Source organism: Mastacembelus armatus, chromosome 1 (assembly GCF_900324485.2).
Source record: "Mastacembelus armatus chromosome 1, fMasArm1.2, whole genome shotgun sequence".
Classification (NCBI taxonomy): domain Eukaryota; kingdom Metazoa; phylum Chordata; class Actinopteri; order Synbranchiformes; family Mastacembelidae; genus Mastacembelus; species Mastacembelus armatus.
This window is the reverse complement of record NC_046633.1, coordinates 18,300,355-18,328,257: the sequence shown is the minus strand read 5'-3', so window position 1 is coordinate 18,328,257 and position 27,903 is coordinate 18,300,355. Positions and strand designations below refer to the sequence as shown.

Sequence of the window (27,903 nt, the reverse complement as noted above, 5' to 3'; positions counted from 1 at the left end):
TTATCCTGGCACATCCAGCATCGTGAGGGGCTGGACCCAGTTCCAGCTGACATTGGGTGAGAGACAGGGTACACCCTGGACAGAGCACCAGGCTGCCACAGAGACAGACACACACTCACACTTACATTCACACCCTCAGGCAATTTAGAGTCACCAATCAGCCTAATCCCAAAATTCATGTCTCCCCATGCAGACATCGGAAGAACACAGAAAGGCACGGTGTGAACGAGATTCGCACCCCCCACATGCTGTAGGAAGCAAACATGAAAAGATGAATAAAGAATCATAAAAGAGAAGTGGAGAGAGAGGTAGTTATAGCATTTTTAGAAGCCAACCAAAGCATCTGTTGTCTCTTTGAAGTGGGAGAAAAGCTGGACACATCCAGCTGCAGCTTGTTTGTCTGGTATAGTTGTTGTATTGGGTCAAATGATAATTACAGTGTGTGTGTACGTGTGTGTGTGTGTGGACAGCTGGGGCTGGTGGCTTATTCCTGGCATCATCACTCAGGTAGATGTGGTTTTATTAATTTGATATTTGACAAAGACAGATTAAAAGTCATAATGTTAGAAATTACATTAGAAATTCACATTTGCTAATAAAGTGTTTTTTTGCTACAATAACAGAAAGATTGTAAAGTGATTAAGCAGCAAATCAGCAACCAAAGGCATTTCCCCTTCAGATGATACAAATTTGTCATTGTATCAGGTGCTGTTTGTGCATCTAATACATGGTATGCCTCCAAGCAGTGCAGTGAATTCCCACCCACTTTCTTCAGTACCATCACGTCCAGCTGAGGCTCTCTCTGCCTGCTCTGTCCTAGTTAGCTTCTCAAAAAAAAAAAAAAAAGGTTTCATACCGACAAGCATGATGTGGTTTGCATGTTCTCTTTAGGTTCATGACTGTTATGCACTCGTTTCCTCTCACATTCTTTGGGCATGAATGTATCTGCACTGGCTCTAGTAACATACATAAGGTCATTTTCTACCTTAAGTGTATCTTGAGATAAGGTCAAGCTTTTACTAAAGGCCAAAGTCTTATTGTGGGGACTCCATTCCTATGATGCATGAAAAACAAGCCTTTTGAGAGAAAGAAGCTGTAAACCAATCATACCTTAAGGATTATGTGCCCTGTTTTCACAGTCAGCAGACATGGAGCAATCTAATCAGGAATTTGGGGTCATAATTTTGGCCACTTGATGAAAGTTTGGTTTTTACTATGTGTTTGGTTTCTGTGTGAAATATGTTTTAGCACTTAAGGTTCTAAAGACTTCTCAGTATTCATCAGCTAGCTGCTAACTCTGCTGTTTGCTCTGAAACTCTGACCTTTTCACTGAAAAATGGCTACATGCATGTGTTGACAAGACAAGTGAAACTGAACCAAAATAGTAAAGTTGGATTCTGGAAAATAAAAACAATGAGCTAAAAGATGCCAAAACACTCTCCACAGAAGAATACAGAACACCCAGCAGCACAGTCCTCCTGGTGAGTATTTGGGCCAAATGTTTCCTCCAGCTCAGTATATACCATGCACAAATATAGCATCACTGTCTGATGCTATTTCCACATTTGGACTGGTTTTGGTGCACAAAATCTCGTTGGCTGTCAGTCAACACCGGGGGATAACAGCTGGGGTATATGGAAGAAATATGGCCACTCTTTGCTCAGAAAAATGTAGCTGTCCCTTTTATTTTTGTATCACCCTCTGTGGGCTCATCACTACAGGTTACCCCCTTCTCATAGTCATGTAAGTCATTGTTTAACAGTTGGCTGATTTTATAAAAGAAAGTCAATTTAGAGGTCCTGGGGGAGAACTAACCTACTGTATAATAAAGACTGAGGTGTAAAGTGTAGAAGTGCAAAGACTTGTGGCTGAACAAAGTCTGATAAGCTGCGGTAAATAACATCACGAGGTTGTTTGAGGTTGAAGACTACAAGTTTGAAAGTGGAAAGAATCTGGGGGTGTGGCGTTAAAAGTGAGCCAATCAGACCTGCAGTTCATCTTTGCCGGAGGCTAGCAGCTTGGGGCTACAGTTTCCACTCTTAGTATAACACAGCTAGCTTTATACAAGGAGGAACAGAAAAAAAGGTGATACTGCTAGATCTGCTGAATCATTTTTGATACTGAAACACTCTTCATCCAGAGTCTGCCACTAAATCAGTGCCAGACTCAGTGTAATATTTGATACAAAATATTGATTAAAACTCCTTTGGATCTTTTAATTTCCATCCTTTTATTATGAACGTTTGTTCCTTTCATTTTCATATTTTGAGTAGTAATTAATGAATCAAAGGCTTATGGTGGCTGTATTTGTTCAAAATATAAAATGCTAATGTGTTTGGGTTTAATGAATAAGAAAGAAATTCCCTTCATTAAACAGGCCCATGTTGTTTTCATTAACAAACACAACAATAGCAATTATGTCATGTGTCTACACAGTCTGCAGAGCCAAAATGTGTAGTTACATTAGCTACATCATATTTACAGTGCATGTGTACAGCAGCAGCCCAGCACGGATGTTTGAAATAAGTCTAAGTTGGGTAACACACTTTCTCCGGAAAGGCTGGAAGGTATGCACAGATTCCATCTTATACTTTACTGTAATTACAAAACGAAGAAAAAACACAACAGTGAAAACACAGAGATGTAGACGTGGAAGGATGGGGACAAGAGGTCAGGAAATTAGAGGAGGAGTTTTATGTGGGAGCTTGGTGTAAAGCTCCGGTCTCATGTTCTCACTCCTGTCTCAATGATTCAGTCCAGTCTCTCTCTTTCTCTCTCTGAGTTCGAGTCCTGTCTCTGCCTGCCTCCACTGCTGTCACTGCATATCAGCATTGTGCTAATACTTAAATCTCACTTCCCCATTCTTGAGTCTGCTCACCCACTCAGGAGACAGCAAATAAATAAATAAATAAATAAATAAATACTTCACATCTATCTTTTCATCTTACTCTATCTGCAAATCATTTTAAGAGTGAAATTCTCCAACTCTGAAAAGCAGGTACAGATTGTACTGTATACTGGTGTGAAACAGAACATTTAATTAACTTATATTCTACACCAAAATCTCACTGACTACAGACATTGTGAGCACATCAAAAAACTTCTCAGGGGAAACTGGAAGAAAGGAGCAGTTTTCACATAAATCCCTTGCACAGTGCATTTAAAAAGCAGGCAGTACCAGTAACTAATTGCATAATTAACTGCTGCCTTTGGTAAATCTGATGCTAATTACACACAGATTGCAACTGCAAATAGAATGAATTCTTTCCTTGTGCATCCATCAGTCAGCGCACCTGTCCATCAATCTGCATGATCATCGCAAGTCATCACAATACCAGTCAGTATGCCACCGTATTGCCAAAGTTTTGTTTTTTTTTTTCTTGTTTGTTTTTTTAATTACTGAGTTGATCAGAACAAAGCCTGTTTAACTTGTTGGTGTTAGTTGTTTTATTGCTCCAGCAGTCTGCCACCCTGAAGATCTGCCTAGAAGACTTCATGTAAGATGTGAAGTGTTTTTCCTGAGAAATGAGTGAGCGAAAAGGTTTGGATTGATGCAACCAGATGGTGCAACTGGGTACTTGTGAAGCAGGTGAATAATTGCAGATGTAATTTATTGCACCAGAACTAAACTGATGAAGTGAGACTTTGTGTAACCACAAAAATGTGTTTGATATTTGTGTGAAAACAGAGCAAAATCATGCAATGACAGGATGACATAAAAAAACCCAAATTACATTAGTTGTGAAGAAGCTTCACCCTGAAGATCTGAGGGACAGCTGTCTCCTTTCATGTTCCTACTTTGTTTTCTGGGGCCTAAATTCTCATCATAGTATCTCTGACAAGGACATAATACTTTCCATCCACATACTTTGTTTTTCTGTGAGAAATGTTAGGCCAAAGCCACAACTGCACATGATATATTTTCAGATAGCAGCAACATGCAGTTACAGTTTTGCTCGTAACCTGTCAAACATATGACAAGTCAAGTCAGATATTTTTCTATATAGTCTAATATCACAACTTAACTTAAACTCAACTTAAAGGGTGTGCATCACAAAGCGTGCATCATCCATAAATTTCCCTGCTGATGTGGTTGTGTGGACCCCACATTATCAAAGCCAGAATTACCTTACAAGTGAAATGAGTGCTTCACTGCATCACAGATTTAAATAGCCCACATTAGGTTCCCTTTCTGCCATCCCTCCATTCCAGCCAAGATATGTGCAGAGTGGTAATGAGAGATCTGTTATCTCTGCTGGCCATTAGTCTTAGTGGATAAAGTCATTAGAAGATGTAATTAACTCCTATTGTACTAGAGATGGGTCGTTAGCAAATAAATGTTAGACACGTAGCTTCGACGTGATTTTTCTGCGTGTGGTGATGACCTACATGGAGTGAGAAGTTAAACAGGCTTTGTTCTGATATTGTGTTTCTATATCGTATTATATATTGTAGCAGTTATGTTTTTATGATCTCCTTTAATGTTCAGATGAAGGACTGTTTCTTCCTCACTCCAGATGCAGCAATTTCAAAGACTATATACTATACTATAGAGTGTGTATAGCTCTCTCTCCCACTATTTCTCTCTCTCTCTAGCTCTGTCTCTGTTTTTTTTTCCAGACTATAAGTTGCTATGGTGTATAAGTTGCATTTCTAATTATACCAATACTAAATTAGCTTGTATTTGAATATCAGGTCAGCTCTATTGTTTGGGTCATGCCCAAACTCTCTCACTCTTTGTCAATCATGGCAAAAACTGAAGAACTGTCAAATGTGCCTGGCACAGTACAAGCAAGTACAAGTGGAAGCAGAAGAAAAAAATATTTAATTTTATTCACTTTAAATGTACACTTTTACAGTAAAAGTGTTTGCTGTGAGTAAAGTTATTCAGGAGTTCATGTGGCACTTTTTTTTTTTTTTATATATATGCTTTTTAAAGCACTAAAGATTATTTATTTGTTTGTTTCTACATGGTGTCAAAATTAGTAACATAGGAAGCAATAATATTTTAGTGTCATTCTAAATCAAAACTACGATATGAGCGTCCCCATAAAAATCCTCATTTTCCCTAAACCAACAATAAACAGGTCTGTAGTCAAAGAAACACCTGATCTGACGTCAGCTGCATGTTCTTTGCATGTACAATGCAACACACTATGTGTTGCTGTAGTTCATCTCATGTTTTCCTGATTGCTAAAGTGGTCATCTGTATACATTACATGTCTGCTCTCTGTCTTTTTTAAATTATTATGTGTGAGGCAGCCTGAGTATATGGTCATTTCCTGCTCTGGTTCTTGCTGGTGTCTCGTTGCTCTAACAGACAACAGATTTGGTGTGGTGTTTATAGATTTACCCCCGCAGCGGCTGGGTATGCAGATGGGGAGGATTGACCTATTGCGACCTTGGAAGAGTGCCCTGGTGGAGGACGACGGCGACCTCGGGATGGGCAGGACGTGCTGCAATGCAGCAGAGCAGATCAGTGGCTCTGCATGGTCTTACTCACTCACACACACACACACACACACACATACACACACACGCTGCAGTTCACACCACACTCTTTACACACACACTTACCATACATAATATGCACAGATGCTTGTAAATCGATATAAATACACATAAAATCTCTCATTTCTCTCAGGCAGGGGTGTGTCTTTATCAAACTGCTGCTGTGTCGCTGGTTAACATACACACACCACACACATGACTTTGCATATTGAGCTGCAGACATACATGCATTTGAACACATTTACTTCCATGCTCCTTTATGCACACACACACAGACAATATACAAGTACACACACACACACACACACACACACACACACACACAAACGCATATACTGTATACACACTGCAGATGTGTGGAGGCAACATATGGAACTGGCACATTGTCAAAACCTAGAAGTTAACACATCCAGGCAGACAATATATCCTGTAAGCACACCTATTAGAAATGTTCAAAATGCTTATAGGGGCATTAGGATTATACTACATTAAAGGCACTATATACATCCAAATATACACACTGATTAAAACATTTTCTCTCTGTGTTATTTTCTATACAGTATCAGGCCAGAGAGCTTTTCTTTTCCCCTCTAATCATACAATTCTACAAACAGAGCCTTGTCTGTTTTTTTTCTTTCATTGGAACAAGACAGTTTCACAGATAAAGCACATTCCATCAGATGCTATAAATCACCCTAGGGGACCACAGCAGGGCATCCCATAGGAGGGCAATGTGTAACAGCAGTGCCAAGATGTCTGATTTAAATACCAACAAAGCACAGACCCCCATAAAGAGATTTATGGGGGACTGGTCAAGCCAGATCAGCTTTGGTTTTCCTTCACTGTCCAGCAGGCAGCCTAATACACAATAAGGCATACACACACAAGGACACACTGGTATTTGTAATAAGCTTACAATGGCTTTCATTCATTTCCTATGGGTGTAGCCACTAACTCTGCTGTAACAACTAGATGTGTCACGTGAATGCTAATACCAAAGAATCTGTAAGTGTGTGTACTACAGTATTGTCTGAGTGGTTAAAGCCTATTATATATCTTATTTGTCTCTGCCATAGGATTTAAATGCTGTCCAAAATGTACTAAAGACATTGTTGCACAGGATGATGTTGCTGTTTTATTCTGAACCTGAATATTAAAGTTCGTAGAGTCATTCAAATGGGTTATAGGTCGTAGGGCCAATTCAGTCATGGGTTGTTTTTATCGGTGAATAACATTAAACTTTATTCTGTATAACCACTGTGGAGAGTTCTTTGTAAACACATCCATATACAATGAACAGTGACAGTGGAAAAAAGCAAAAATTCAAGTGGCGCTCCAACCTGGACACCATGGTGACCACATCATTCATCGATGATCAGTAGGGTCTATTAAAAAGAGAATTCAGTGCTTATTGATTACAGCTCATCTCTTGTCAAATGGAATTTGGTATTAAATGTAACTAGAGTAGATGTGACATTGGAATACACAGGGTGAAATGCATTCTGGGTGTTGTAGGATTTTTCATCTTGGGGGTCAAGTTTTATTAAACGATCATCTATGTGGCAGTGAATTATTCCTTTAAATCAGTCCCATGTGCATCTAATATTTATCAATCTGCAGCTGCGATTAATTCCCAACTAATGCAATTTTTAACTCCGTCTTAGCGACGTTTGCCAAAAACTACGGTACCCAGCTATTTCAGACAGTTACTTAGTACTAAAGTGCTACAGTTAAGTACTTTAATTAAAAATTAAAGTATACATTTTACAACTATCTTTGTTGCACGTAAATACTTATGACCATGTGATATTTCAGTTTTTCTTTTTTAATAAATTTGCAAAACTTTCTACATTTCTGTTTTTTTCTGTCAAGATGGGGTGCTGAGTGTACATTAATGAGAAATAAAATGAATTTTTTTGATTTTGGCAAATGGCTGCAATGACACAAAGAGTGAAAAATTTAAAGGGGTCTGAATACTTTCCGTATCCACTGTATGTCTTAACATGAACCAGTGAATTTGAGGAGAAGAAGTCAGAAAGACACAGACTAAAATACTTTGGGGTTTTTTGTCCTTAATGGGCTTTGCTGACTGTAGCAAAAAATAGACAATAGTGTTGGCCATATCCTCTACCCAAATTATAAACAATGATGTCAGAAATCTTTAGTAGTGTTTCCAGTGTGGAATGAGCCTATTGGTCAGGATCTGAAGAAAGGTAATGGGTGCAGAGGAAGGGAAATGAGAGATTTAACAGGAAATTCTTTCCAGTTTGGCCTTGTTTTTCCCCATCTGACAGGGTGACACATGGCAACATCTGAGGGCATCACATTAAACATGAACTGTGTCCCAGTTCAGGAGCCACATCCTTCAAAGAACACAGTCTAAAAAGGCGTGACCTTTGTAGCTATTGTAGACTGCATAGACCGAACTATGCCGAACCAAAATGAAAAGGCTTATTCTACTGTATTCAACTGTTTGCGCCCGTACCATTGAATCACAAAGTGCCACGCCTGTCCCCTAGCAACCTTCACAGCTACAGTTGGACCACTAATTGATTTTCCGCTTGTGTCCGGCATATTTGGCTTTCATCACCAGCACGTAAAGAATGCTGGGATAAGTTCAGTCGCAAATGAAACAACAATTGAAGCCTTCCTTTCACGCTGAAAGAAGGCTGCATTAGGAGGAGCCTTCGAAATGGGACAGCCCTGTCGTGATGCTGTGACAAATTCGGCCTTCAGACCCAGCCATCGTCCCTGAATTGGGACGCAACTATAAACTGTCTAAAAAGATGAATGAAATGTTAGCCCAACCCCCAGATGTGAAACCCCCATTAGTTACTTACCTCCTGGTAGCTGCTTGCATTATAGGTCATAAACCCTGCTCCTTCCAAGTTAGCAGATGGGACATGGGGCAAAACTGATTTCTAGCATTTTTAGATAGATATTATCAGCTGATTTATTACAGGTGGACATGGTTTGCTTTTACTCAGTTGTTAAAAAATGGGTCTTGTTTGGATGATTTATGGCCTTTCAAAATGTGTCGTAAAGCCAAGATGGCAGCCCACGTATTCACAATATTTTGACTTCATTTTTGCATAGTGGGAGAAAATGGTGACACATCATCCATCTTTATATACAGTTTATGCATTTAACGTGTTGTAGCCAGCATGCCATTTTGCTTAATTACTTTTTTATCATCACACACTGACATAATTTTTTGCCATAACAATTCCATGAGCTGAGAAAGAGCTGTGATCCCTTTTTCTTTCTTGGCATTGCTGCATCTTTCTGAGCCTTAAAATCAGCTTCAGAACATGTCCAACGTGAACTTGGTCTGCAGCACACACTCACCTCTGAGTCCATTCAACAAAACAAACCTGAACAAATGATACACTTTTACATAAAGAGGTCTGTTTATTATTTGATATATATTATATGCATCTTCGTTTAATAGTTCTATACCAGTAAGTCAAAAATAATGATCATATTATATTATATAGATATATAGAAAACTAATCCAATAATCTACTTTTTACTTGGACTTTACTTCTTTGTAGAAAACAACATGAAGAAACATTTAATCTTCTCCCCAGCTTCAATATAGGTGCTTTAAGGGAGCAAAAAAGATAATACAAAAAAGAAAAATTACACCTGAACATTTCATCTTATAGAACTAGAACATCTGTCAGCAGCTAGTAATGTTGACCATCTTGGTTTAAGACACAGGAAGAGGTTTTTTCTTTGCTAAAACATCTTTGACAATTGTTTTTTTTTTTTTTTTAAGTTCATTTGAAATGGCTGAAAATGTGTCGAATTTTATGAGGAAGAGAGAGGCGACGATGGCAGGATGTGATCAGTCGCATTTGGAGACAGAACATTAGATTACACCAGTCTCATTATACACTTGGGATGATAAATGTCTGAAGATGACAGAGAGGAAGGAGAGAGCGGAGAAAACAGGAGAACAGAAGGGCTACGTAAGGGAAACGGAAGAGCAAAAGAGGGAAGAGTGTAAGAAAATAATTAAAGTTTAGAACAGCAGGATATGAAAAGCTTAATTTATGTGCTTCTCCACCAGTCATTTACATTTGTAAACAGAGGGTAGCAGCACCAACAGTGCAGAGTCCTCTCCATCACCTCTCATTGATCCCCAGTGTCCCTCCCTTTCTCTGGGTGCTCTCCGGGAGGTAGCCGTGTCATAGTTGGCAGGGAGAGATATCCACTCTAATCTGTTTAGCAGCAGCACGCTTCTTGAGTTATACCAATTGTACTAATTCCCTCTCCAAAACTGTTCCACTCCACTCAAACTTTCGATATGTAGAAATAAAAATGTCATGGAGGCAGGCTGTTTCAGGGCTGTGGACATGGATGAGGCCATGGATGACTGACCATCTGAAGCTGTGGAGGGTGGTGTCCAGGGCCCCTCGTGTCTGTCAAGGCCAGAGATGCAGGAGGGCTGAACCACTTCAAACCCCCCTTGGTCTGAGCAGCCTAGCTGGTCAAGTTGAGGTCAAGAGGAAGCGTCAAAGCTGTACAAGAAAAAAAGTTAAAATTACTGTATGGAAGATATTACTGCTCACTGACTTTGAAGGATGTTCCACAGATCTTGTACAAACTGCAGATTTATACAAATGTATACCAGAAAATGGCAAATCAATCAGAATACAGTATATAGTACAACTTTCTAACAAGTGGAATCATTAAGATTTATAGGTTGTATGGCCAATGGTTCATAGGCACATAGCAGATACTGTACAGTATTTGTCAACAATTATCCTATAAACACATATTTAATATTATTATTAAATCTGTTTACACAGTAGCCTCTATCTATGGGTGCCCAAAGTAGGTAACCAAGTTGTTAACAAATATATTAAAGACTTATCTGCTCACAACTATAAGCTGTTTATTGATTATAATTATAAACTGCCTAATAATGCTAAAAGTTAAATGTTACACAAAAGGGATAAATAATAATAAATAAATACTAAAGGGACTTATGCAATTTTGTGTCTGTGCTTAGATTAACAAAGGCTTTTTGAGAGGTGGTTGATGTGAATTGGTGGTATTAAATGAACATATTGTATTTTTGTACGCACTTTTATTGAAAAAAACTGCACCACTAAAAGTCCGTGTGGCCTTGCATTACTCTGAATGTTTTTGACAGGAGACATTTTGACTTGTCACTGTAGCTGCAGGTGTTACAGTGGTTCTCCTCTGTTTAAGTAGCCTAATACCAGGGCTCTGAACCAGAAGCAGCTATCTGGAGTTCATTCATTTTATTATTTAGGCCCATGCTTTTCCTACTGTGACATGTCAAAATGTCTTATGTGAACAAAGACAAACTCACCTGTATTTTCTAGCTGGATAACCTCAGGTTACCTGTCTCTCATAACAACACAACTCCTCAGTTTAACCCTGAATGTAATTTGCTTCGGTCAGTCTTACAATAATCTATAAATTCTGCAGTTATGATTATTATTGAATTGTTAACAAATGCTCCAGAGCTGCAGTACAGGGGGATTAACACCAGGCAAAGAGATTTGGCAACCCAAAACATGTTCTTCGCTTGTTACAGAACCATAAAACACATATAACTGATTCATTAAGCACTAACAAAGCAGTTAGTTACAACTTGTCCCATTTTCCCAGATAGTTTAATCGACAAATGTTTAAAAGTCTGTGTAGAGCAGTAAGTGAAAAAGACAAGGAGTTTGAGTGAGTAAGATGTTCATCACTGCAGGTTTTTGTTTTGCTTATCAGTGACAGATCCTGCTGTTTCCACCTGTGTCTGTCCCCACCATAACGGAGAGGGCCGTCCATGGGACCTGACTTCAGTCTACATTGTTAGTACATCCTCGTTGCTTTGCACTTTCTTTTTTTCCTCAACTTAGTCATTGATATGTTCAGACAAGTTAGAAAGGAGTAGGCTGAAAAATCATAGGCACAGGAAGAGTGATGGGTTGAAATGTGAATAAAAAGAAGGAACACACTTTTATCAAAGTTGATGCTTGTAAATAGTTGTGTGTGTGTTGTGTGACAGGAGTGTCTTGTCTTGCAGTCATTAAATATTAATAGAGCCATCTCGCCCTCCCACTGGGGCCTGATTGAAGATGTAGGATGGCACACGGGGACAGGATGGGGTCACCTCTAACTCTGTAGTCTCACTGTAAACCCACTGTGATTACACCTTAGCCACAGCAAGAATGCAAACACATCATTCATCTAGATCTGGTACACCAAACTCATAGCATAACCCTGCAATGACACAGGGTCACAACAAAATCTATTTTGTTGATCACCTGCCGATTAGGAAAAACCAAAGTGAAAAAAATCCTACAGCATATTTTATACCCTCCTGGCTGTGGGATTTCTGGTTGTCATTACTTAAAGTAAATTAAAAGTGTCCTCCAACCCAACAATTAAATGCAAATAGGTTTTTAAACTCCAGCTGAAGGAAGAACACTGCATGGTAGAACAGAGTAATTACAGGATTATGGGCCCTTGTGGAAAGAACAGACAGTGACCTTCATTGACTGTTCTTCTTTCAAAAACTCTAATTAACACAAAAGAGGTTTCTGAAAAAGAAACAAAGAGGAGAGGGATCCTTACCTGTCCCATAGCTTGACATTTCTACAGTTACTAGTACAGCAGCCGGCTGATATCAAAGCTGTGACACAAAGACAAAGGAGAGGAGAGGAGAGAGAAAGAGAAGAGACAGGTTTTAAATGTGTTGTGTTCACAATAATTGAGCGCCTCATTAATCTAATGATTTTAAGCTGATGTGTCTTTGCTTATACTGCCAAAACCAGGCAAAATGACTCCTAAAAACTGTTGATGGAATACTACCAGTTATGAGCATAAATTAACTGTAAAAATTGGAAATAGGAATATGTGTATTAACATGCAATGTTCTCACAAAAACAGACTGAACCTAGACGAACAGTATTTCATCCTTCCACCCAGCATGTCTGTACAACATACAACATGTCTGGCACCCCATGACAGAGATTACATGATTTCTAATCAAATAAAAAGGATATAACATATGTATTAATCAGTTTTAACCCTTTGGAGTCTTATGGCCATTCTGAATACTTTTTCTTTCAGCTTTATAGACCACTTTACAAAATGCTTACCATACCAGTGCCAGAGACACATTAAATTTAAAGAGACCCTTAGCTCCATGGCCACCATTTTGTGTTGTGTTGTGTTGTGTTGTTAAGAATAATGTTTACAAATGCTCCACATTTCCATCATCCATTTTAGTCTCTGATGCAATGGTGCAAGTAGCACCAGGCAGAGTGTTGGCTAAATGTGAATCATAATGTACACACACACGTGCACCCACAGGCAGATAGATTTATCTGGGCTTTAACCATGGAGTGTATCTGACAAAGCAAACAACGAGACACAGAAACCAGCATTTATTTTGCTTAGGAATGACAGCTTAAACAGCTTCGTCCACTCTTTGACACTCCAGTAAGACATCGAACTATCATGCTCAACTTTGCTGTCTTCAAACACAAGCATTTGGCATCCTTGACTGCAGATTGCTTCACTGCTTTATTTTTGCCTCTCAGAAAAATGTTGCTGTCAAACAAAATTGTGTTAAAGTGAGGCTATTTTAAAGTACTGGATATATGATATTTGCTCTTTTGTAGTTCAGTGGCTCTGTGAGCAGTTTTAGCAACACCCGGTTCAGTTAAGCAGTGAAAAAAAATGCCTTTATCTATAGCAATCCAACCTCTAAATGATATCCATCTTTACCTCCTTAGCCTTTCAAAACAATTCTTTTTTCCTTGCTCCCCTGCTTAATCTCTCTCTCTCTTTCTCTGTCCCACAATGGTGTCCTCTCATGAGTCCATAATCATATTTTCAGCACATTTCCTCTTCTTGGTGCATGAACATCTCACATTAAATATTCATAACACTCTTGTGACCGTTGAATTCTGTGAAGGATACTAGTAGCCCCCTTTACTATGTTCCCTGCCCCTTCACTGACTGTGTTTATCTTATCTGGAGGGAGGGGGACAAGGCAAAACAGCACAGATAGCTATGAAAACTCCTTTAAAGAGTCGGGGGGGGGGTGTGCAGGAGTGGGCTGGAGGGTGTTTTCCTTTGGAAGTCAGGGTGTGTGGAATGGGACTTGACTCACACCTAAAGCAGAGTTCACAAACCAGTTAAGAGACTGGTAAATACATCTGGTGAATACATCTCACTTCCTCCTAAGACAGCAACACAGACGACTGTGCAGGAAGTCTACAGGATGTGTAGCTGTTAGCTGGTACATTTGGAGGCAGGACATTGTCTGAACATGCTGGATCAATACAAACCGAGTGCTTCAGCAGTTATATCCTAGCAATTTCTCAATGTGGTTTTGGATTGATGGTAAGAGAAATTATGCCTGTTAATGGATATAATGTCATATTGTCATATTTTATGTCTATGCCTTCTAACCTCAAAGCTAAACAGAAGTGAGAAAATAAAGAAAAATGGCAGCTAAGCTCTATCCTATTTTTCCCTTTGTTTGGACTGACCAGTTTTCTAATGACAGTTGTGTTATTTGCTTCTTCTCTGGTGTGTTTAACTTTTCCGTCTTCCACAGTACAACTAGACAAGCAAGTAGCCATCTCCAACCAACATAAACAAGCACACAGAAGAGGAAGTACTGTAGACGGTACAGTTGTAAGAGTACTTTGTCTGAACAGGCTCTGATGGATCAGTCAAATGCAGAGTGATCTGACAATGACATCCCAGCAGTTTCTGGATGTGGTTTTGGATGGATGCCAGTCACTAAATACTTAAATGATTTTTCATAATAAACATACATCAGCAGAGCCTTGTCATCACCCTGCTGTATGAAGGTTGGCACCCCTCTTTTCTTTAGCTCATTACCTCGCCTAGAACGTCCACATTAGTTTAAAACATGCTTTTTGCCTCATTGCATTATCGTTTTGTGTGAGTCTCACTAATGTTATAACAGCTCTGACATTTTCAGACAGCTAATAGTGTACACTTAGAAGATATGCCAATGGAGAAACATGCTGCATAAAAGATTTGAAGCAGCAGCTTCTTGTTCTGCACCTCAAGCTAACTCAATTCCGGGTCTTAGGACTCAAACGTGGGTGCCTCAAGCACAAGGATAATTAGCTTAAATGGATTTGCTGTCTCAAGGTCTCACACGCACACAGGTCACAAGATTAAAAACTGCTGTCTTGAGATGTAGCAGTCCAGCTAACACCAGCTATATGTGCCAAAATCCAGAGAAGCCCTTTAAAGTCAACATGATCAGTGTCTAATGAAAGCTGCTCTTTCTGAACTCTAACCAGCGTGTATGACCTCTTCAAGGAGACTTATAAAGTGAGAAAACATTCAGCACAGGGTGTTTGTTGATTTAGTTATGGGCAGGGTGTTAAAGTCAAAATTGAATTTAACAGGATGTGACACAAATGTAGTGGGAAGGGGATTTGGTGTGGGTCAGAGGAAGAGTATATAGATAATGTAATTACTCCAGAATAATGTAGGGCCTAAGCATCCTTAACTTCCCACTCTGTACACCAGAGTTCAAGTGACAGGCTCTAAATTTCCCCAGAATGAGATCTGTGATATTGGCTCAGGAGAAGCTGCTCCCACATTCAATAAATCACAGCTATAGAATTATTTTCCCACTGCAGCCACAATGACAATTATTTCTGTTATTCTATATAAGCCATAATCATACAGTTCATATGTTAACAGAATGTTTTAAAATAATCAGATCTCGTATGTTTGATGAAAAATATTCAAGGAGACTGGGATCAGCAATGACAATAAAAGATCTTTGGAAAAAAAATCAAATGACTTCTGCGTAATTTGTCAAAACCAGTAATCAAGCTGTTATTGATGTCTCAGTCAAGCCAGTAAACACACAAATCTGCTCTCCTTGGGGCAGTTCATCTTTCAGTCCTCTTTGATCTGTCAATTGCATCCTCCCCCTGCCCCCAACTTACGGGATCAATGCAAGGTAATTTCACATGGCCATTCCCTCAGATCTTCTAAAAATCTGCCACATAAATAATTTAAGCTGAATGGGCAGGAGAGCCTGTGGAAATGCGCAGTAGCTCAGTGACCTTCCGTTTAGCTAGCAGTCAGTCAGACAATCAGAGAGGCAGTCAGTCAGTCAGCGAGGCTGCCTCACAGGAGAGCTGCTTGTCTTAACAACCCTCAGGCGGCTGCAGTCAGCGCTGTCATGTGCAGCTCTGCAGCATGGGGGTAAGTTCTGAATGCATAATGTGGAGCGTATGTGTGGCCACAACACACCATGTGGAAAGAAAAAGACAGGATATTTATAGAATCAAGTCAGTGTTTGGTCAGCGGCTAACACTGTTTCACAGAAGAGCCTAACTTATGGCTTCAGGTTGGAGTCCCAAAGCCTATTTGTTTTGGTGTCCTCACTAACAAAGGTCTGTTCTCGCTCCTGATATACTTTTCTCCAGGCCTGATGTGTTAATATTATCTGCCATGCTTAAACTCATTAGTCTGTTGTCAGTGTTACACTTATTAAACCTCACAATGTTGAATAGCAGCCTAAATGGTAGTTTTTCAGATGGCAGCCTTTTTTTTCTTTCTTCTTTTTTATGTATTTAGTCTGTTTTGACAAAAATCCCACATGGTATTACTGTAATAATATTTTAATTGTTTAAGCACCCGATTGTTGTTGCATTAAGTACGCAAAGAATAAAAATACATGACTTAGAGACCAATAACTGCCATGCTGTGTAGACTGGAATGGCATGAGTGATGGCAGCGTGTAGGAACAGCAAATAACCTGAAGCCCTGGTATCTGCAGTGTGGTTCACTGAGAGGCTGAAGTAGACTGTGGAGAGTTGAAAGCATGAAACTCACTGGAGGGGAGCTGGATAATTGGTGCCCAGTAGTTTGATCAAACCTACAAGGACTGTTTCTCTGTGTGTGTGTGTGTGTGTGTGTGTGTGTGTGTGTGTGTGTGTCTGTTTAGATATGCCCCCTTTGTGATCACGGACATAGACACATAGCCACATCAAAAGGTTGAGCGCACACATGCAACCATGTGCAAACTCATACATTAATCATACACATGTTCATTTAGCTTGATGGATAAACACTATATTTAAAAATGCAAAATTTGTTCTAAAATCAATCATGAGTCATGTTTAAATAAAAGAGATCAACAGAGCAGGGAAAATTTATACAGAATACTGTTGAAAAGATTTATAGACACAAACTGGCTGTCACAACATCAACCCTTTATTCTTCTTTTGTTGCTTTTGTCCTCCATCTTCAAATTTCACAAACAAGCACCAGTGTTGTCACTCACAATGGCATGGTATGCATTCTGCCATGGCTCTCAAAGGCCAATTAAAAATTTAAGCAAACATTTGCAAGATAAACTGCTGTTGTCCTATTTTACCATGTCATCACTCCTCAGTGCTAATGAATAATGTAACAGGCCCCGCATGCAGTAGAAAGTAGAGGATTGTGGCATGTGTGGCTCAAATGCAATATTGGAAATTTCACTAGCTTTAAATTACGTTAGATTTCAAGCATCCCAGAATTCTTTGCTGCTTGGTGTAGCACCAAGGGCCTGGATTTAATGACTTCTGTCTTCTCAATTCCCACAAGCCTTTGGACCTTCATGACCCATGTCCTGAGGCTGAAAGTTGTTTACACTTTTTTTGTTTCATCCCTTCTCTTTGTAATGAAAACAACCGATGCTTTCATACTCGTGTCATCTTAATAAGCCGTTTGTTTTAGATGGAAATAATGCAGTATACTGCGCCAGATATATTATCGAGGCAGTTTAAATCAGAACAAGGAAATGAAATATAGGATTTAGGCAACATTTCTTCACATAACCCCTATAGGATGAACTAATGTTAACAGTAGTGTACGGCGCCTTCAGGGTTACATCTGGGTGTGAGTAAGAATTTACATTTTTCTGCTTTTAAAGTACTGCACACAACTCACACAGTTTTTCTCACATTAAAAGAGGTGAAAATGTGATTTTTAGCACTCTGTTATACAGGACTAAATATAGGATGAAATGACCATATCACTTGAATGCAACTAGAAGATTACGAGATATTAGTAGCAAAACAATTTTACCTGGAAATCATCAGCTTACATTTGAAGAAAATATTAAAGTCACCCAAGAATTCCCTCCAATGCATGTTTTACCTGCAGCTAAAGCTCTCACAAAGTCAGATGAAAGAGGTAATTAAATGTACATTTTTCTGAAACAGTAAAGGAAATGGGCCAGTCAGTCTGGAGCAATAGGGGGTAATGAAATTGACTTCAATATCTGTGAGAGGAAATCTCACAGACCAAAAGACACCGCTGACAGAGAACTATAAGGGATAATGATATAAATATAATGACAGTGGTGCCAATCATTTGGTAGGATCAGCCCATCTATTAACAGTAATGGGAGCTGCACACATGCCTTGCTGTCATTTTCATCAGGAAAAACATTACATCAAATGAACATAATGCACAATACGGGCAGGAGATAAATCTATGTCCCAGGAAATGGATAACTACATCCTGGATGTAGTGAAAAGGAAGGATAGCAGTGCTGTCAGCTGCAGCAGTTTTTACATGTTATGCTCCTGATATGTTATCTCATTTTCTGTCCCTCTTGTAACAGATGGTGGGGCTGTAAAAACCATCACAGAAATGTTAGCAGCAAAGCTGCTCATCACCGCTGCTTGACCAGTAATACAAATGTGCAAAAAACAGGCACCACGTAAAAGCTAGCCAAGAGTCAAAGAAAAAATAACACATCCTTCCATCCATCCATCATCTATTTATTTATTTATTTACTTATTCATGTTTAGGGTCACAGGGATCTGCTGGAGCCTATCCCAGCTCTCTTTGGATGAAAGGCAGGGGTACACCCTGGACAGGTCACCAGTCCATCACAGAATAACACATTCTCCTGCTTAAAAATTAAAAACCGGATGCACACATGCAAGGTTTTAACAAAGTAGCCTTATTTTGTCTGGTGTGACCTAATGTCAGAGAGTGGAAAAGCACAGGATTACAACATACTTAATTCACATTCATTATGTGGTCTATATAAAAGCTTTATATAAAGCAGAGCAAGATGTGCATTAAATTTGGGTCTTGAAAATGTTGTTTTACTAGGGACACTGTCATATGTAAAATTGCTATAACATTTACATAATGAGATGTACATTCAGAAGGTTAACACTGCTGTAAAACAAACATTTCTGTGTCAATTTGCTAACTAATGACTGATGACAATGTATGTCACTCTAGCATTTTTACCATATCCTAAAATTGAAAACTGAAAAAAAGCAGACATCTTCCTATAGGCAGTAAAACATAGGGAAGCTGCCAAACACTCAGCTCAATGAAAGCCTGCATACTTCAATACACTTTACCCTCCACCGTCACTGCCACCTAATCACCAGGTACTCTCAGCATGACTTACAGCTAAAGCCAAAATAAATGTAATGTGGTTACTGCTGGTGACTTTGGCACCGACATGTGTTTCCTGAGGGCTGGGCCCACCTTCATACCTAAGAGCCATTCAACTTCCAGTTAATTGCCTGGCCTAGCAAGTTAATTTCCTCCCCGCTCAGTGGGCTGTTCCCTATTGACACATCATAAGAGGACAAAGACTGTTCTCCATTCCACTGGGTGTGCGTGCTTACCACATGACTGGAGCTACTGCGCGGCTTGGGCTGGAGCAATGCTAGCATGCCAAGCAGCCTCCTTCATCTCTCATACTGCTACTCTGGAGCTGTCAGGGTGCGAAGTGGTTGGAGACATTAATAGCTAACTCCTCAACATACTATTGAATTTTGACTTAATATTTTTTCAACTACTGTTTTTTAAAGCTGTATCAAAAATATTTTTAAAATGGCTTTGTCTGCAGTTGATGGTCTTTTTCTTTGCCTTTAGTTATTTATCATTTAGCTCACCAAAAACATTTCTGTAGTCTTGTTAGACACATTTTACACTCCATTTCCCGCTGACGTTAGGCTTCTCAAGAGAAACTCAGACAAACAATCAAAAAGTACTTTGTTTTGTTAAAGTAGTACACAGATGAACTACAATGTGCTGCACTGTGCTCTGTCCAGGTGGAGAAGGCTTTAAAGAGACAAAGCTGACAAGGACTTGATTAAAATGACAAAGATATGCACCAGAGGTAGATAAACAAAATGCCTAATCATGCACTCCTTGGTTAATGGTTGCTCTGATGGGCTAGAGGCAATGGTGTTTGGGATAATTGGTCTCAGGTGTGATTAGAAATTCAAATGCCATGGTAGCATTTAAAAGTAACATTTTCCCCTATGTGGGGTTGTGATAAAGACATCCACCTTAGGAATCTCAACTATCTTTGGAGTTTTGAACCTACTCTCATTACTCTGCTGTTTTCAATGATAAAACACATCATGCAGGGACTACTTAATCTTAAAATGAAGATAACTACCTGTATTTACAGAAAAAAGGCACTGACATGACATTTTAATGGGGTCTTAAATGATAAAAAAATACATGATTTCAAGAAGAAAGGTAAAGGTGTTATTACAGTGAGGCTGCCTGGTAATAATACTAATCCATTTGAGTTACAGCATCCTAATGTTCCCCTAAATCCTTTCATGCCAAGCAGCTGTGACAAACATTTGAGTTTCTTCATGCTCCTTTGGCTGTGAGACTTCACACTTTGTCAAGGGGATGCTTTCCATCCACTGCCTTGGCAGACACCAGTCAGAGGAAGAGAAGATGTGTTACAGAGGGGAAGACAGAAAGAGAAAGAGGGGAAGAAAACAGCCAGTAATCCACTCAAATACTTCCTCAACCATCTTTACTCAGCTCAGCCTGGCAAACAGTACATCCTCTGGCCTGCTCCAGAAAGAGGGCTCTGTAATCAGCGTTTTCTCCCTGTCCGACAGCTGGGTGTTCACACTAGCAGCCAATTAGGACAGAACGAGAGGCAGAGACAGAGAGAGGAGAACGATAGAAAGAGAGGGAGATAGCTTGGATTGCTCAGTGACGGCTGAGAGGGAGAGGCCAAAGCTTCACTGATGATTTCCTGTAGCAGTGACAGGCAGCAACACTTCTAAACAACATCTGGAGAAGTTGGATATTCTCAACTGATTCTACAATTAGAAAGATTAATAGGATGTTCAAGAATACAGTTAGACAATGCTGCCAGTGTTTGCTAGTTCTGAGTAAATAGAGATGGACATAATTATGCCAAAGTTCAGCAAACTATTATATCAAAGGTTCAGTTTCTGTTAAGAATACATATATTTTTTATTGACTGTTTGCTAAATCTCTTGTCCAGTCATAAATTAGCAAATGTAATCAGCCATGGCATGCCCGTCAGGCTTTGGGTAGCAATAGGCTACTATGCATTTGGAGTTTGGTGGGTGTTGTTTTTTTTTGACACAAGAGCAAAAGTGTAGGGACTGAATTAGGCAATGTGTTTATCTGGTTGGCGAAGTTTACACTCCAGCAACCCCAGCCAAATTCATTATATGTGAACGCGTTTGTTTTGTTTGTTACACTTATCTGTCCTAAGGCTTTTCATCAGTAATATGTGCATCTGCCCTCTCTTTTCTGCCCAAGTATGTTTTTCTATAGCAAGCTAAGCAGGATTACACTACAAAAAACAAAAATAAAAGTCAGATCTGAATATTTTGCTAGGTAGCACTATGCTGAAATACAACAATACTGCTTCTTTATTTCTGTGTCTATAGATCATTCGCTAATGGCTGAGGATGCTGACTTTTTGCCATTTGACTTTCTCCAGCTTTTATTGTTATAGTATATACATATCAGTTGCATCTTTTTATACAGTTTTCATTATAAAATGACTCAGTCAGCAACAGTTTTCAGCCAAACTGCGGAATTAGGTTTATTTACGTAACTAGCTGCAGCTGATAAAACGTCTTACTCAGAGTTTCAGTTTCAGAGTTTGACCATTTCAGGGGGTGGAATCATTGATTGCTGACTAGAAAAGAGAAGCATGTTTCTCTATGTAAAATGAAGAATGCATAATTCATAGCAAACCTGCTACTGTTATCACAGTAAACTACATATTTTCCATACAAGACAAGCACTCTGTGTGTAAGCCTACTTGTATTACTTGTGTTGTGGGCACATAGTGTGTATCTGTTTACACAGTCAGATTGGGTGGGTTCAACTTCCTTTTGGGGACAAAATGGATATGGGTATAAGTGGAAATTGATATAAGTCAGTTTAATGTCCACATGATGAAGTCTTGCGTGTGTGTGTGTGTGTGTGAGATCCACCAGTGTCTTTTTTTCCCCATGCAGCCTTTCTTTCTCCTTCCGATCATCTGAGCAGCTTAAGCTAATATGCAGAACTTGTGATTGCTAAAGCAGAAAACATGATTAAGTCTCTGCTCTTTTTTAAAAAAAAAGTCCTTCTGGATGCAGAGATCCTACAGGCTTAGGGAACAATCAGCCCTCCAGTGTGGGTCAGGATAGGGCAGTTCATGAGTATTTGTCCATAAAAGGGAATCTATGACATGAATGATACTTTTGATCTAGGACACCACTGTTTATTTATAAACTCAATAACACATACACAGGTTTTATAGGACTATTATTTTATACGGGCAAGGCAATATTTATTTTTATTCATGAACTTGTAAAACTCCAAAGTGACATTACAGTAAATCTCTAATTTATACTCCCTGGCCTTTCTACACTACATTCATTTTAGCATCAACAGTTACTGCCTCACATGTTGGTGGGTTAGAGGGAGATTTTTCAGGTTCAGGTTCTACTTGCAAAAAGTTAACTTCTCAGTCATGTTTTACACAGCCAAAATGAGAGTGATTTTAGACATTTTAGGGGTATTCTCTTCTACCACTTGTAATAGATGTGATCAACGTCCCAAGAGAATGGACAGCAGATTGCATTAAAAGGCTGCAGAGGTCAGAGCATTGTTTGGGTCTCATTTTGGATTTTGTCAGGAATTTAAATGAGCTTCTGCAGTGTCGAGTGGCATATGAACATGAGCCTTTCATTTGTCGGATTAAAAAACCTACACTGCTATGGTGACCCTGGATGGGACACTTTAGCACACCCACCCAAATCACACACACATATATATACACATATACACACATGAAAGTACATAAAAAATGAAATAATACTAGGCAAAGGGCTTAGAGGATAATCCAAGGGAGTGGAGTGTACTACATCCTCACAGGAATTAAATTCCCTCTCTGTCCAAATAAAGGACATGGCTGTAAGGATGGGTCAGTGGATGACACACACAGACATGGCCACAAATATGCTCTCTTTAACTTATCTATCACACAAAATGTTTTATCTATATTTATTCATCCTTCTTTGTTTGTTATTACCTGCCCTATAGATAGGCTATGTAGTATTTTAGCGTATTTTATTCTGTCAGCAACACAAAGGTAGTATTTTTTTGTTAAGCTATGACGGAGCTAATTAAGTGTCTGCACAAAAAAAAACAAAAAACAAGTTTCTAACGCCTGGCTGAGTGTTGATTGCATGTCTTGATCTAACTGTAAATATCATGTTGTGACACTTGAAGCTAGTGTCCTTGTCAGATCATAATAGAGACCGAGAGACAGAACAGCTGTTCTGACAGACAACAAGCCATGATGTACAATATGGCTCCATAGCAAAACACGCAATCTCAAACTGTGCTCTCACCCAGGCTTAATGAAGTCTTTATGGCCCTGGTTAAAGGCTATTTGGTGTGTGTATTACTCAGAGCTAAGTTCACAACAGTTATGCCACAGTTGGCAAACCACCAGGCCTGAGGGCCAGTGAGTGCCCGGTGCACTCGCAGCATTTTCCAATTAAGGATTTGTGAAGCATTAATGTGCCATGGCCTTTTATAGACATTATATGGGTTTCAGGTTACATCAAGATTGAAAACTCTTATACAGAGTGCAGAGAGAACTAAAGTAGAAACAGAATGATGATCCAAATCAAAGTTGTATGTGTCTTTATAATAATCCAGTGCAATCCATAGAGATTGCAAAAAGGCTAGAACGAGTCATTACCGAGGCTGTAGTGTATAAAAAAAGGGCACTTTAGTGATTTAATGTTTCATAATGCTGAACTAAAAAAAATAGTTTACAAAAAGAACATTCACTGACACAATCACTGACACATCAAGCAGCAGAGGCTGAGATATCCTGACTTTTTGTCTCTAGTATTTGTAGAGTCAAAGTACTACATTTCCCATAATGCAACTTGGCATGGTCTCTTCCTTAGACCATCCCTGCATGCCCTGTTTTTCATACATCCACAGATGAAGCTTGTAACCAAGGATTTCTGGCCAAATTTGTACTTGTACTAAAATTTGTCCAGATCCAAGCTGGGATAACACTGATTACATCATGATGACATCATCAGGGTTAGAGCCACAGGTGACGTTATATGACATTTCCACAGACTGAGTAGTATTTCCCATGACTAGCACACTGTTTTTCATGTGTAAAACCTCTTAAGGCCAGCTCGAATTAAAAACTAGCACTATATAACCAGTGATTTTTTTTGCTTTGTAGGTGTCTATTTACAATAAGTCTCATCAAGCCCAACATTCAATCAGCATTAAATGACCAATCAATCAGTAACTATAGCATACATTCTAGCATTACTATTGCAAACCTCATGAACAGTTATTGAAACCCTGCCTATATGAGTTGGTTTTACTCTGCTCTTTGTAGACTCTTTTTGTTTTTCCAGTAATTTCAGCCTCATATTGCCAAGTCAGGCCAATATATCACCTTGAGGAGTTTGTCCTTTAGCTTCTGCCAGCTCTGTTCCACTCAGCACTTTTTTTTTCAGAAATCATTATCAGCCACTGTGGGGTATTTAAACAGCAGCCAAGTTGGTACTTTGATATTTCTCCTTCTCTCTGACATCCTCAGCTCCCACTTGTCTCAATAAGGTGAGCATCACTGCAGCAAAAATTTGGGGCAAATTCATCATCTTCTAGAAAAGATGCAGGTATTTGTGTCTTTCTGTGCCAGCAGCTGTAACACTACACTACAAGCTGAAATCTGAGCATGGTTCATTTGAGTGAAATCTGTTCAACTTAGACACAGAGCATGTAAAATAAATATTTCTAAACCCCTTATTTTCTCTCTCATCCATCGAGCCAACCCACATCTCCTTAGAGACACCAAAAAAATCAATAGTGCTGTAAATTTTGCAACAGTCAGAATAAGTTTAAGCATCTCTATTTTCTCAATCAAATAAGAGCATTCCAATCACATCTCAGACAACAGATTTCCTTTTGTACAGTTTGAGTAAGAGTTTGAGTTTTCAGAGTAAAAAATGTCTCTACCTTACAGCAACTTTCTTGCACAGAGAAAAAACAATTAATTAACAAAACATGAAGGTCGTCTGTTGATCAGGTTTGTATCAGTGTATGGGTCTATGTGTGCGTGTGTGTGTGCGTGTGTGTGTGTGTGTGTGTGAATCTGTACATCATTCCTAGTAAATGTTGTAACCACACAGCATCATTTACTGATGTGTGCATGTGAAAGCTAGATAATCTCAGTACCTTTTTTTTTTAATTAGAAGGTTAAAACACAGGGTGATCACATGCAGTCACATAGAAGCATGTCCCTGCACACACACACACACCTACCATTCATGCCGTTGTAGATGCTCCGATGATGTGGCGACAGCTCGTCTCCAGTTGGCCTCCTCTGCCCCTCTCGCATAGGGCTGCCAAACTTCACATGATCAGGGCTCATACTGTACTGGTGCCTATGTGTTTCAGGGCTGCTGCCCTGGACCACACAGCCTTTTTCATGGTGCTCACCGGTGCCTATATGTGCCTGCCGGGGTTCGGGGCTCCCACAGCCCGTACCACTAATGCTGCTCCTGTGGTGCCTCTGAAAAAGCTCCCCACTACCTCCCTGGCCTAGGAAGTGCTGCCTCTGGCCCAGGAGGAGGTCAGAGCTGTGGTGCTTGGGGTGCTGCTCTGGACTGCGTCGGCCCACATTCCTCCCATATTTCTCTGGGCTGAGGCCCCGCATGACTCTGCTGTGGTCAGGCACAGATATGGAGCCGCAGCGGGGTCGGCAGAGCTGAGGCAGGGTGTATGGATACTCCAGGCTTGTACTCCTGTGGCGCCCAGCTGGATGCTCAGGGCTGGACACTTCCCTGTCTCCTCCACTTCCTCCTCCTATGCCACTGATGCTGCTACACCTGGGTTTATGCACAAGCTCAGGGCTGCCTTTTTCCCCAGCACTGCCAACTCCACCCACTCCTGCAGCCAGGTGAGGCTGCTTATGATGAGGATGATCTGAGCTGTCAGCACTCCCCGCGCTGGATGTGCTGCTCCCATCACCCACGTCTCTCATTAGGAGGCCCTGCCCAGGCACCAGCAGCAAACTATTCTGGCTGTCTATGGAGTTGCGGCACCCTCCCATTCCTATACCCCCTCCACTTCCACTTCCTCCGCCACCTCCACCTACCACTCCCTTCTCCTCATCCAGCAGCAGGCAGAGCTCCTTTAGCTCCAGGTTCTCCCGTATTACCTCCTCCTGTCGAAGCTCCAGCTCCTTCAGTTTCTGGAGGTAGAGGGTCACCTCTTTACGCATGATGCTGGCACTGTATCGCCCCAGGCGCTGCCACTCTCTAGACACACGCTTTCCTTTCTGGCGGTCATCATCCAGGAAGCAGCACAAGTCCCGCAGCTCGCGGTTGTCCTCCTGCAGCTTCTGGTTAATGTCCTTAAGAGGAAGAAATTTTTAAAAAAAAGGAAAAGAGAGATGAGTTCAACTGAGCATTAGGAATAAGCATTAGGAAGCATCATAAATGAAGTCAGTTGTGATCAGTGGAACAACACAAATGCTTTTGATTGTGCACCAGACAAAACTGTTTTTTCTTCCATTTTTAATTATATTCCAAGGTAAATCTCTGTAACCATTTTTCAATTCCAATCCACTTCACTGCTCTTTTAGATATCAGTCAAATGCTGTATACAATCATAATGGAATGAAATCCTAATCCTATCTGTCACTCCCATAAAAGCACTGACTCATTGTGAATGATTCAACATGAACTATATAATGTAGATTAGAATGCTCTGTAAGGAAACACAGAGGCCACACACAGATAAAGGCCTGGGTTGTGCAGTGAAATCACACATATTTAATAAGCAACATTTAGTTAACCTTCTTCAGTTCCCTCTTTCCTTCTCTGTCATTCTGTAGACTGAATTCTGCCCCTCCCCGCACACACACACCCAAACCCCCTATCATCCCTCTCCCACTCTCTTTCTCTCTCCTATTCTTGCCCTCCAGCTTTTTCCTGTGTAATTAGGAAGCTTAAATTGATGGAGGTGGTGAGGAGGTCTCCAAAAAAGGCAAATGATCCCCATGTGTTTCATCTGAGGCTACCTCAGGCTGAGTCTCAATGTTAAAGGTAAACACTGTGCTATATTCCTATTATCAGCAGTGCAGAAAATTAAGGCAGTGGGTAAAGGTTACTGAAAAAGAAAGTGACAATCTGCATTGTTCCAGAAGAAAACTGTTCTGCATTTAGTCTAGGGTAGATTTATTTGCAGGGCTTTAAGGAACACTAGGTGTGTGTAACTAAACCAGAGAGAGGTCTGGACTCCAGATTTTAGCACTGGCATGTGATCAGAGGTGCAGATTTGGCCACAGATGAGAATGTTGAAGTGTACTTCTACTTTAATGACATGTTGCAGTCCTACTTGCTGTGTTTCATAAACTGACTTGTAAAAATGCATTTTTGCCAAATGGTCGCGGTCACAAGTAAAAAAAAAGTCTCCTTGATTTTTAAAAAGCCTGAACGTTCCACATCCCCAGCAAAAGTCAAATGAGAACTATCAGCCTGCCTACCTTAAGCACGCATAGAAAGCATATGTGTACACGGGCTCTACGTTTATCCGTATCACATCCTCATACAGACCCACACAATGACAAAGTGAACTTCAGTGATACCATCTATTCTGTTTGCAAAGGCGCTTTCTGTACAGCAGAACATCCATCCTGCTATGCGCGTTCTCAGGTGCGCTCCAAACCTATGATCTCATCCTTCACCAATGCGCGCCCCCTCACCTTCAGCCCCCTGATCTCGTTCAAGTGTAGCTGGAGGCTGCGATTGACCTCTCGGATGAGATTCCCGTGGTCCAGAATCACGCTCATCTTGTCGGCCTCAGATCGCCTCAGCCGCCGAACCAGATCCTCTTTGGTCCACTTAAGCAGCTCCTCGTCTGTGAGACCGGAGATGTCCTCCGCCGGACTTTCAGTTTTCGCTATCGACAGCTGGAGCTGGGGCTGGGGCGGCGGAGTCGCTTTCTCCATTGGCACAGCTCCTCTGGCAGCGACAAAGGGCA

At 40.2% G+C, this 27,903-nt stretch overlaps 1 protein-coding gene across 1 annotated transcript; it reads right to left on the bottom strand.

Moving 5' to 3' along the window:
- Nucleotides 1-27,871, bottom strand: ccdc85al (coiled-coil domain containing 85A, like). The gene is made up of 3 exons (XM_026303176.1): nucleotides 27,626-27,871; nucleotides 25,180-26,272; nucleotides 1-92 (listed from the first exon to the last, which is right to left on the bottom strand). Exons 1-3 carry the CDS (start codon nucleotides 27,869-27,871, stop codon nucleotides 1-3), a joined length of 1,431 nt encoding a protein of 476 aa, XP_026158961.1.
- Between the last annotated feature and the right edge of the window lie 32 nt (nucleotides 27,872-27,903).

Excerpts from the sequence above, each read along its gene's own strand:
- ccdc85al (XM_026303176.1), bottom strand. The coding sequence starts at position 27,871 with ATGGAGAAAGCGACTCCGCCGCCCCAGCCCCAGCTCCAGCTGTCGATA. Across the intron at positions 26,273-27,625 it reads ACGAGATCAGGGGGCTGAAG|GACATTAACCAGAAGCTGCA; the intron begins GTGAGGGGGCGC and ends CTTCCTCTTAAG. Across the intron at positions 93-25,179 it reads CATCTACAACGGCATGAATG|CCTGGTGCTCTGTCCAGGGT; the intron begins GTAGGTGTGTGT and ends TCTCTGTGGCAG.